At 41.0% G+C, this 13,079-nt stretch overlaps 1 protein-coding gene across 1 annotated transcript in view; it reads right to left on the bottom strand.

Annotated features, from left to right (window-relative positions):
- Positions 1 to 12,839, bottom strand: part of LOC113021901 (protein phosphatase 1 regulatory subunit 1A-like) — a 36,261-nt gene extending 23,422 nt beyond the window's left edge. The window contains exon 1 of the mRNA XM_026166731.1: positions 12,405 to 12,839. Coding sequence (XP_026022516.1) covers positions 12,405 to 12,485 — 81 coding nt within the window. The 5' untranslated portion in view covers positions 12,486 to 12,839. The remainder of the gene's footprint in view (positions 1 to 12,404) is intronic.
- Positions 12,840 to 13,079: the final 240 nt, after the last annotated feature.

Genomic DNA, 13,079 nt, shown 5'->3' with positions numbered 1-13,079 from the left:
TGATCATTATCCTATGGCCTCTGGCATCAACAAGGCTTTTTCTCCCGGGGAGCTGCTGCTGTATTTGTTTTCCTGACCATATTCTGTAAACCCTAAAAATGGTTGTGCAGGAAAATCCCAACAGATCAGCAGTTTCTGAAGAACTTGCATCAGCCTGTCTGGTATCAAGAACCATGCCACATGTAAAATCACGTTTCTGCCCCATTCTGATGCACGTTTTGAACTTCAGTAGGTCACCTCAACAGTGTCTACATGCCTAAAACTTAGTTGCTGACATGTTATTAGATATTTGAATTAATGAGCAGTTGCAAACGTGTACCTAACAAACTGGCTGTTGAATGCATGAACCACATCAAAAAATGTTACAAACATCAAGACCTTTGTTGGCCGATGACCATATTCAGATATGTTGTGCTTTGTAAAATGACTCAATATGTCTGACACGGAGTATAACGTTTGCGTTTCAATGGGAAAATGTTTCTTCTCAAAGATTTCTACATTTCTGAGCTCATAACACAGACCCGCTGGACTGGTGGCTTTAATCTACCCACAACCTAAACTGCATTTTTTTGCTGCTGATGGATCGTTTTAGACCCAACATGACAGCAAAGACGTGCAATTGGTGAATGAAATGAGTACAGCACCTTTCATAGCTTGCTAATTTCCCTTTGGCTTCAAAATCAAATGATGACATTTCAATTATATTTTGTTCACAAAAAGGCTGTGATATAGTAATTTAAACAGAGCAGGAATTTAAACAGACAGTCAATTATTCACAAACACAGGTGCACACAAAAGCACAGACATAGCAAACGGGGTTGCTGACTAATGCTGCATGTCATGTCTGCTTCTGTCCTCCGTGCATCTTTCCTAAATGCTGCTTGTGCACTGAAACCAGAGCAGTCGACCTCATGCTACACAGTGTAGCATCACGTGGTATTCTTGTTACAATTAAATGGGCTAGTAGCGAATGACTTCAGAAGATCCAAATTTGATCAAAAATTGAAAGTTTTAACAATATCTTAAGCTGTATCAGAGAAAAACAAATATGACAACATATGTCAGATGAGAATCAGTGATTAAATCAGTGGCACAGGTTTGAGTTCAAGTCTTTGGTGAGGCTGAAAAGTGCACAAAGCTGTTTTAGACTTATTTCTTCTGGATTGTTGCTCTATCTGGTCTCTGCAGACGTTATTATTGCAAAAGTAATATTTCCCCTGAGGTGACTCACATATAATAAATCAGCAATTGGAGCTGTGCACGGGTATAGACCTAAATTGATTAGCTTCACTCCGTAAAGACGGAATACAGATGTAACTACGTAACAATGGAAATAATGTGCAGTAATGAAAAATGAGCAGAGTCAGTTGTATCGCTGAGGCAAAGTCTAATTGGGTATTCAGATTTGAAGAGGCTTCATTGCCTTTGAAATCACTACCATGGAGCACAAGAAATCCCTGAATGAGAGGAGACGCCGAGTGTCTTTCTGTTAACATACAGGCAGATATTTTACTGCTTTGAACACTTCACTTTGGAGAAAATTGCTGACCTCATATCCTGAGACACGTGTCAGTGAGAGCTCCCTGTGACTGCAGCCTTCTCTTTAGGCTTGTGATTTTTTTTCATCTGTCTTGTGTTGTATAAATGCTCATGGTAGTTTGCTTTCACAGTAATCGCTGTGTCAAAACACAAGCTGGCTCCTCTGCAAGTGATTGTGTGAAAATTGTGTCAATTGGATAAGATTTTAGTTGTGTATATAAACACTAATAAATCCAAGCAGCCAAATTGCTAATTTTGTGAGAGTCAGTTCATCCATCTGTTGTCGCTGATGCTCATCCGAGCTGATATCAGGTGAAAAGCCAAGTGCAGTCTGGACAGGTCAGCAGTCCATCACATCACTAATACAGAGAGAAGAACAACCACTGATCCACACCTTTACTTTAGCTGTTCTGCACAGAATGACCTGAGCTGACAAACAGGCTCAAAACCAGAACTGTTTTGCTGTGAGTCAACAATGCTCACCACTTTCCCATTGGGCTCTCTGCCACTATGCAGTACAATACCTGTTCAGTACAAAATCACATACAAGCATATACAAAATTAACTGCCAAATAGCCAAGACCGAATGAAGCACTGAGCAGGCATCACTGCCCTCTTGTCTGACTGCAGGTTGGCGCTTTTCTTCGATTTCTGTTGAAATCTCACTGAGAAAGCAAAATGTGCACCTTGTGTGGCCTTACACAGAATGAATGGAAATAAAGCACTCTGGTATATCGTTGGTTTTTAAATGTGCTATATAAATAAAGTTGCATTGTATTGTATATTTCAGTACCGCCTGGTGGTTAGCTGATGAGTGCCAGCAGACTAGTCAGCATCTTCCATGCAAACTAGCGATCAAAGCAATCAAAAGGAGGTTTTGGTCACCTGGTGACCACAAGCAGCTTCCAGAAATCCCTCACCAATCGGTTGGAGAATTCACATTTGTCCTTAGTGATCAGAGGTTGCCAGGTGGTGTTGGGTGGCTGGTCTCTAACTCTGTGTGACTGAGGCCTCCCATATGGAAAAGATATATATAAATCTTATAAAGTTTGTATCTGTCTTGTTTGAAACTTGTATGAAAAGCATATAAGAGTGAAAACAGATAAAAGATCGCTTGAAAATTATATAAATGAAACTTGTATGTTTTGGATACTTCCTAAAACAACATATGAAAGTAATGAGAAAGTGGCCACTTTCATGAGTAAATCATATAAGCCTTATAAGATTCACTATATGAAGCAAGTTTTTCCTATTTCGTTGGCATATGGGCTGCTGATCCGATGTGGAAGGTTTCTTAGGAATAGCACTCAAAACTGCAGCTAATTTTGTGTAATGTCCCTTTAAATGACAATAAATTTTACATTCTCAAAGTAATTTAAGTGATTTCTCCCCCTGAAGAATACATATTATCTTAATTGATTTATCTGGTATGTTTGCAGCTTACTTAACCTCATGAGAAGCAGGGCTCAGAATCGAGAAAGCCGTAATAGAAAAACACTCTTGTGTATACTATACATCTTGCACTAATATTTAAGCCCTGTGCGTGTGCGTGTGTGTTTTGTTACCATTTCAGAAAATCCACCCCGCCAGCTCACATTAAAGCACAAACAGGCATGGCTGTGTAGAAGTGATTATTCCCAAAGACATTATCCTTCTTCTCACCCGGCAGCAGAGCAAACTCACTGATCCTTCACTCGCATAAATAACCCAGCTTACTGGACTGCTCACCCCCCTCAAACCGCCATGCCTGCCTTTCAGCCCACAATCCATTTAAAATGGACTTTTGCGCTCTTCACAACAACGAACAAAAACAGCCTGTGAAAGTGACGGGTGGGCAGGAAAGGCTGTGCATGCCTGGTATTTCTGATGTGTGGGGAGCGGCCAACAAAACACCTCTGACTGGTAAATGTAGGTCAGGCCACAAGGCGGTAGGGTCAAAGTCTTCTTACAACGATGCCCGCGAGTTGTTTGGATGTACAAAAATAAGATTAAAAATGACAAATTACATCCACCATTAGAATTTTTCTTTTCCTCTTGACTTCATTTTACATGAAAAACAGTGAGACTAATTTTTGTAATGCTGGAACAGCAACAGCTATCGTTCAAACAATGACTGGAAAATGTCTTTAAAAATAAATAAAACTCAGCTCTGAATGAGTACAATACTTATTTTAAGACTATGGTCCATGTTGTCCCTTTTAAATTACAGGATGAAAGTTATCGTATGTGATCAAACTAATAATGGAACAAAACACTTCTTTGGACAGTTTTACATGGAGTCTCCTCAAACAGCGAGACACTTCTGTTCTCACACTTGAACTCTAAAAGCATCTGAGACAATCTAAAACAAGATGGAGAACAAGCACTCAGTTATGAGCGCGCTAATCTTTGCTACTAACTTGAAAGCTGCAAGTTAAGGAGCCATTTTTATAGAGAGCCTGCAGGCTCCCTACTAATCCCCACTAAGTGTTGGCATGCAGGCCATGTTTCAGTACACTTTGTCAGATGCCATCACCGTCTCTCCGTTACACACATGGTGTCTCTTGGCATTGATGCCTTGACAAATCACCTGCAGCAGCATTAGACAAAGTAAGAATATCACCTCGGCTTACGACCTACCAAGTGCATGTTTCAAAGTTGAAGTGATGCTGGTTGCATAACTTGCAGGTTTGTGTATAATAATAAGTTTCAGGTGAGTGAGTGATAGAATTAACGTCCTCTAGATCTGTGTTTCTTATTTGCTGATAACGTTCATGCACTAAAAATGACCTTGTAAGGGCACTAAAAATATTACATTCGGTTACATTTAAATTTGTTTTTGGTTGAAATATCTCTGCACACCGACAAATGTTGAGCTGAGAGTGACACCCCTGTCTTAACAATGTGATAATCGGATGCAACATGGCACCTTCTGGATAGATGAATCCCCCGAAAGGCTTTTTAAAAATGTAATTTATTAACACCCAGACAGTCAGTTACCAGTACACTGATAAGCTAGCCGACTACATGGCATTGCCAGCTTATTCAGGCCAAATTGTCAGATAGCATACAACAAATAAAGCTTAGTTTGGTTTAGAAAAGGCTAGAAACATGATTTCAGCTCCTGTGCTCTGTAAAGGAAAGTGTAAATCGGGACGTATCTGTGGCACTTTGTCTACATTGTTTTGACAAAAATACTCAAAGAAGAAGTTTAAAGATCTCAAATCAAAATTTGCACAATTTAAAAATAAATGCACATCAGTGGCAAGTATGGCATTCATCTTCATTAAATAATGACCATTGATAATCTGCTGTACTTGAAGGTTGTTCCTGGAAATCGCCTCCCTGAGGCAATAAAGGAAAGGTGTTTAATAGCTATGTTCTCCGTAAAGAACAAAGACCACCTGCATGGGGAATGCGAGGACGGACATTGTCTCAGCACTTAATTGTCCATAATAAAATTATTTCAATATGTCACAATTCATCATCTAAACAGGGAATATATTCCTTTCATTTATGAGCGAAGGTTCTTCAAGCGAGTGCTGCTCATGTAAATGAAAGATGGAGTTTAATATGAGCTCTCTGCAGGACAATGAATAAGATTTGATCCTTACACAACTGAAATAACTCTGTTAATCAGCTTATAAATACTCCAATTAATTCCTCACAAATAATAGCACTCAAGGAATATGTGAATTTTTTAGATATTTTATGTTTCCTCCTGGGGAAAGCCACAAAGTTCATCACTCAAAATTTAGCTGGAAACACTGGGCTTGCTTTTCTTAGCATAAATACTAAAACAAAGTGAGACAGATAATGTTCTTTGCTCATCCACAATCAGCAAACCTACATATCTGAAGGTAATTTCCCTCAACAGTAATCCAACAGCAGAAATCCGTCTGGTGTGACTCGATCAGTGCAGCAGGGGAAGAGGTAAAATAATGAGTTGGACTGATGATGGATCAAGGCTTTTCTGTGAGTCAGGACTGTAGCGTTGTCAGGTTTCCGGTTATTGTCATGGCTGTGTGCAGGCAGAAGGAGAGACAGGACCCAAAATGCAGGACTCGGAGGCAGACATTAACTCAAAAGACTCAGCTTTATTGCTGATAGCAACAGAACAGGAGCCTCACTAAACTGGGAGTACAAAAACCAAACTAGCTAGGCAGGCAAGCAGACAGAACACATAGTTAACATGAAAGTAGAAGATGTTAACGACACGACACTGACACAAAGACACACTGGGCTTAAATACACTGAGGGAGTCATCAAGGAATTAGAGACAGAAGAGGAACACAGCTGGAAGGAATAAGACCTAAAGCTGGAACACTGACGTCAGACAGGAACAAGAACCTTCAAAGTAAAACAGGAAACAAAACACACTTTACTAAAACACGGACTAGACAGAGAGAGACAGACTTGACACTGACCAAAACCTACTAAATAATAATCATAATCAAAACAGTATCACTGATTAATCAAATCATTAATCATAATCTAGAAAAACACCAAAACATGAGAAACAGAAAGCTAGGTCAACATGACCCAGAACCGTGACAGTTATGCCTTTAGGATAATGAGGTGTTCACAAAGTAGCCCTGTGCTCACAGCTATGACTCAAGTGTCCAGGTGCTCGTGTACAGGAGAGCTCCATAGTGGATCTGTCAGAAAACTGCCCAGTCTGAGTATGCCAATTATGTGCTCGACATAAAACTCCCGCATGACTTCCATAAAACCGCCAGGAGAGAACAGATGCTATCACCCAATTACCATATCCTGGATTCAATGTGATGAAATTAAAGCAGAAACAATTTTCTACATCTGTCAGCGATAACTGTTGAACTACTACTATAAACAGCCAATCAGCTATGAGTATTATTGTTACAATAAATAATAGAATATGTACAATCTATATAAATCCATCCATCTATATAAATGATATGTTAAATAATATAAAAACATTGAAAGAACACTAAAAGCAACTAACTACAATATGCAGATTATTTTCTCCTTTTGGTACGCCTGCACTGCACGACTGAGACGACATTATGAGGTCTGTTTCTACACTTGGCTCAGGGCAGGTACACTCCACAAAATAAGGAAACTGTGAGTTACTGCTTACATGCAAACGCACAAAAATCATTTTAACATTAGCTGTGTTAGCTAATATTAGAAGAAAGTAAAATGCTACTTTGATTTACTGCAAGAAAATCAAAGTACTACCTTCATTCACACTCACTGAAGCAACATAGAGAGAAAATTAAAAAGCAGAATGCCACAAAAGTATTAGATCACACAAAGCTGCACTGATTCAGCTCTGCTGCTCCTTCGGGGCCACAGATTTAGCTAGTGGATAGCGCTGCACATTAAATTCAAACCCCTGTCCTCTCCCCTCAGGCAGGTCGCAGCTGCCGTGCTTAACAACTTTTTATGGTGGAAACCTTGCAACACACAAAAAACACCAATCTCAAATCCCAGCCCCCTCCATCTTCTTGTTGTGGTTGTAGTTGCTGCTGTGCAAGCCCCCAGCTGCCTATTATGTCACAGAAGCATTAGGTGTGTAAATGTCAGGGGAGTGGGATAGTTACCCTTCCCGAGTCCAACGGCTTTTGTTCATGTGACACCATCTGGTCTTGGCCTCTGTCAGGTCCAGTGTCAGATGTACGGCTATAATATGAGATGATTGTGCTGTATTATGGATAAGAGGAGTGAGCGAGCGTTTGGGTTTTTTGTGTGTGTGTTTTGGTGATTAAGGGTCAGAGAGGTTCCTCTGTCTGGTGCACAGTTCTCCACGGAGGCTGATTCACCATGCTGGGAGGTGTCAGGTTGCTGGGATTACTGAACCGTGGGTGAAACCTCCTGGTGTGACATTCGTACGAGCTCGTGCAAACACAACACACATTTTCTTTCTTTTTTTATTATATCTGGAGGTTCCCTTTGTTTATTTTCTTTCTCTTTATATCTGACTGTCTGATTTGTTCGTCTGTCTCATATACACCCACACAAAGACAAACACATAAATAAATATATACACTGTATAAAACCACACACTTGGGAGCCAGCTTGCCACACAGGCTGAAGAGGCCACTTGCAGAGGTCTTAGAATAAATTGAAAATGTAAAGTCCCAGTGGCAATCAGGCACGCTTTTGGTCATGCTTATTGAGGCTGTGAGCTAAGGACTCTCTTGAGTCTTTGCAGAAACAGTAAAGCAAGTTTTACCCATATAAACCTAGAAGGAGATCTATCTGCTCGTGAAAGAAAGCAGGTAAACACACGGCTGCGAGCCGTTTAAGTCTTAAATTGAACGGCCGCAGCCTGGAATCAGACGTGTAACTGAATAAATACAGACAACACCAACTCCCCCAACACTCAGACACAAACAAGACAGACACATGAAATTACGTCTGCATCCTACAGATACCCTTGCAAAGCCGGATGTTGAGAAAAAGAACATGCACTGCAGAAATTTTGAGAGCGTGAAGCGTGACCAGATCCCAACAGACTCAGTTTGAGACAAAGATTGTTTGTTTACTAATGAAATGTATTCACATATGTTATAAAACTCTGTAATCTCCAATTATCTCTATATTTTATATAGATTACAAGAACCCTGACACTTGAAGCCCTGTTGCAACCCTAATCTGTTTTTTAAGACTCAGTCACTGTTAAATGATTGCAAACTTCTTCTGTATTGTTAATCATTTATGCCATGACAGCGCAGCACAAAGAGTGATCTGTGTGAATACAAATACCAGTGTAATACCTGTCATGTAATATGTAATTTCCATAGCAGTGCAACCCAACATGTTTTCACCTTACCTGTGAAAGGTGGCCATTTTTTATTACATTTAAAATCAATAAAAACAATTCCAGCACCTGTGATGCCTCGTGTTCTTTATTACAACAATATAATGGACCCCCTCTTGAACTTTTACTCATGCTGTCTGAAGGTATTTCCATTTTATGGTTCTGAATGATTATATTCCACCGCATTATACTGCTGAAGTCAGTTACTAAGAACATTTCACATATTGTGAAGGTGCTACATGATTTAGCAAAATAACTGTTTGAAACTACACTCAACAAAAATATAAACGCAACACCTTTGTTACTGCTCCCATTCCCCATTGGATGGACGTAGAGACCTAAAATTCATTCCAGATACACAATATAACCATCCCTCCCAAACAGTGGTCACAAATCAGTCCAAATGTGTGGTAGTGGGCACATCTGCTATATTGAGATAATCCATCCCACCTCACAGGTGTGCCACATCAGGATGCTGATCTGACATCATGAGTAGTGCACAGGTGTACCTCAGACTGCCCACAACAAAAGGCCACCCTGGAATGTGCAGTTTTTTGCGCTATTGGGGGTCTGGGGACCCAGAACCGGTTTCTGACAAACATGCTCAATGGGTGACATGTCCGGTGAGTATGCTGGCCATGCAAGAACTGGGACATTCTCAGCTGCCATCTGCCCTGAACAATGTGAACCACGATTCATCCGTGAAGTGCACACCTCTCCAACGTGCCAGACGCCATCGAATGTGAGCATTTGCCCACACAAGTCTGTTACGGCGACGAGCTGGAGTCAGGTCAAGACCAAGATGAGGACGACGGGCATGCAGTTGAGCGTCCCTGAGACGGTTTCTGGCAGTTTGTGCAGAAATTGTTTGGTTGTGCAAACCAATTGTTCCAGCAGCTGTCTGGGTGGCTGGTCTCAGACGATCTTGGAGGTGAACCTGCTGGATGTGGAGGTCCTGGGCTGGTGTGGTTACACGAGGTCTGCGGTTGTGAGGCCGGTTGGATGAACATTCAATGCACGGGCGACAGATCTGGTTGACATTCCTGCTGTCAGCATGCCAATTGCACGCTCCCTCATTGCTTGTGGCATCTGTGGCATTTTGCTGTGAGACAAAACTGCACATTCCAGGGTGGCCTTTTGTTGTGGGCAGTCTGAGGTACACCTGTGCACTACTCATGATGTCAGATCAGCATCCTGATGTAGCACACCTGTGAGGTGGGATGGATTATCTCAATATAGCAGATGTGCCCACTACCACACATTTGGACTGATTTGTGACCACTGTTTGGGAGGGATGGTTATATTGTGTATCTGGAATGAATTTTAGGTCTCTACGTCCATCCCATGGGGAATGGGAGCAGTAACAAAGGTGTTGCGTTTATATTTTTGTAGAGTGTATTTGGCAGTGTTTCTTATTTGTAAATCCGTCGTCCAGCCTGGGTGAGTGAAAGACTAATCAAGCTACCATTTAGTAACTGGCTCCCTCCCAAGTTTCCCTCAGGATAACTGGTGCTCACGTCTCATGGTTTTATCAGGAAAATGAATCATGAGAAGTCTTCAGGCTGAAATGATCGCAATCTTTTCTCAAATTTTAAAGGGTAAGAGCCCGGCTCGCTGGCTGGGAGCGAACGCAGAACTGGTACTATGAGATGAGCCAAGTGTTTATTAAGAATTACAGAGGACTTCGTATTGATTTATGAGTAGCTGGTGCGACCCAAACTATGATTTAAACTGGAGTAAAATAGCATAACAATACATCCCCATTATGTGTGCATTTAGTGGAGGAATGAACAATGTTTATCCAAAAGATATTCCCTGAATTTATGTTCTGATGATAGCGGTGTTAAAGACATTGAACATTAACCTCCTGAACAAAAAGTACCACTGACTTTTTATCAAGACATCATGGGTGGTGCTAACTTTTGGTTAGCCAAAAAGTCAGGTTTGTCCTGCTTGACCCTGGTTTATCCAGGTTATTCCAGGTATCCTGTAATTTGTCACCTGCCTGTTGTATAGTGTTATTCTTAAACATAAGAACAAGAACATGAGGATATGTGGACAGCACTGCCCAGTATATCCAAAATCTCCCACAGGTAATAAGCTATAGCTTTAGATTTAGCACATGTTTAATATGTATACATATGAAATCATTCAGCCACTACTGGTGCCCTTTAAATTGGGTATTTTCATCACAGAAGAGACCAACTCTGACAAGGATAATACAGTTTATTAGAGAGAACAGTTGTTAAAGCCCCAAATTAAAGCAGTTGTTTGGTGAGTAAAGTCCCAGAAAAAAAAACTCTCTAACTAATAAAAGCTTGATATAGCTTTACCTTGTTCAACTTTACCCACTGACAGTACATAAGTAAAAACACCACTTCTAAATTTGTGACCTTTTACGTGTTGTTAAGGAGGCGTTTACTCCAAAAGCTCAACATCAAGTCATCAAACACTTTGTAGAAGTGACACTGAGATCATGTGACCAGTGTAGCTTGATCTTTTATTTATGATGGTTTCAATTGCATGTCAATGTGAATAAGTGAAGATTACCTTCCTGAACAAAAATGGCAATTTTTCTGCAATCATCCAGCAACAATTGATTTTGTTATCGAGGGATCCTGGGAGGAGCTAGGATCTTTTGGGTTTGCCTACATCATCACTGCAGGGGCTGTGGCTCCAGGTCTATCCTGTAATTTGCCTTTATGTCAGAGAGTGCTCTTATTCTTAAACATTGCATTTAATTAGTTCTCCTTTATATAAGAAGCACAAATTGTTTTCATGCAGAAGTAGACACCAAACCAGACTGGAAACGGCTCCAGATTTTGTGCCAACTGTCTTATTTTGCTGTATACGACTCCGTGTGTGTATGTCAAACTGATGTTACGCTGACTGAAATGCATGTACACACCAGCAGATGCAGCCATCTCATATTTAGTTTCTCATATCTGAGGCTTGTAGTCATACATTCTCCACCTGCTACAGTAGCTCTATGTCTTAACTTAACTCTCAAACTGAAATCTCTACACAAGAGCAAACTCTCCCTCTCTCTCTCACACTCACACACACACACACACACACACACACACACACACACACACACACACACACACACACACACACACACACACACACACACCCATAACATCTACCTTCCCTTTGGGTTTCATAGTATCAGCGAGGGAAAAACTAGTGTCGGGAAAAGCAGCGAGTGAGACAGAGTGTAGCCAGACTCCTAAATCCTTGCCAGCTTTACTTGAGCTTCATTCATTATGAACGACCTGTCCTGTTCATGTTATATTTATAAAAATGAGAAAATGGGACACCTCTTTTCACTATATTCCCAACAGAAGGATGGATTGCACTCACTAAGCTCCTTCAGACACTAACAGGAGTTCTCTTTTTTTATGTCATAAAGTGGTGTTTGCCACAAATCAAGTTGAGTTGTGCAGTTAAATTACCTTAGAAGAAAAAGTCCATTAATGATGAATGAGTAAAATTCATTCACCCTGTCAGCATTTCATTGCTGTAGGATACAAGCAGTCAGTCACTAATGAAAAAAAAAAAACACTGACCTCCTAGAGACATCAATATACTGCGGCACCCCCCCTTAACCACCGCTGAGATACTATGCATCTCGGTAAAGCCGCTCACTGTGAGTGCAGATGGAAAAATCAGTTATGAATTCATCATCTTCACATTAGAGCTGTAGTCAAAACATACGTCAGGCTAATTAGATGCACAGAAGAAAATGTGGTCTACTTAAAGCAGCAGTTACTCATCAGTGTAAACTACAGCATTTGGGATGTAGCATGCTCAGCTGCTCAGCTCTGACTACACCTGCTTGCTTTGACAGCTAGATTACATATGCTTTAAATATGTGTTCAGAGATTTTGCAAATCGTTCCAAGTATAAAGCAATTTTTTCTTGCATCTTCACTAGTCATCTTGATTGTTTTTTAAAAAAAGTGGGAGTAGTACTCTAATCGTGTCTCACTGATGCAAAGAGGAATCCCTTAAAAGTCCCATATTACCCACACCTGCTCCTTCCACCTTTCTTCCTGCCTCCTTTCCCTCCACCTTACCTGTTCAGCTGCCTCTGGGTCCAAGTGGGTGTCCAGTAGAGGGACGGTGAACTGTATCTTCCTAGGGCTTCCAGTTTCCATGGTGGCACTGTCTGTCAGAGAGGCAAACGGGAGGAAGAAGGGGATGATCGAGAAAGGAGAATCCGTACGAAACAAGGAGGATAAAGAGCTGAAAAATAAGTGAGCTCCAGCTTATTAAAAAAGAATCAGATTGTTTGAGTTTCTGTCTGACTCTTTTCTGTTCTTTACTTTTGCCTTTAAACACACTTTCCCCTAATTGCCTTGTTGTTTTGTGCCACCCAGTCTCTAATGATTTTCCCTATCTTCAACACCTGCTAGTGTCTCTATTCTATCTTCCCTCTCTGTCTCTCCAGGCTCTCAATGCTCAAGCAAGGGCATTCTCCGCAAGGAACACCTCTCCTTCACTCTCATTCGCTTTCACGTCAAGTCCCACCCTCTTTTCACGTTTCTTTCCGTCTTTATTGGCTGTCTGAGCTCAGGGCTGTTCTGCAGCAGCCCCTGCACAGACGAGAGAGCGAGGATGACAAAGGCATGCTCTCTCAAAGGGTAGAAATGGGTAGGATTTATCCAGCCTCTTCTTCAAGAGTATTTTTAAAATCACTTGCCTACACATGCTTAAAAACAGCCTACGCTGTATTTTAGATACAAGTGGTC

This window comes from Astatotilapia calliptera, chromosome 5 (genome assembly GCF_900246225.1).
Source record: "Astatotilapia calliptera chromosome 5, fAstCal1.2, whole genome shotgun sequence".
In the NCBI taxonomy this organism is placed as follows: Eukaryota; Metazoa; Chordata; class Actinopteri; order Cichliformes; family Cichlidae; genus Astatotilapia; species Astatotilapia calliptera.
Note: the sequence above shows the minus strand (reverse complement) of the source record. Positions and strands in the feature narration are given on the sequence as shown.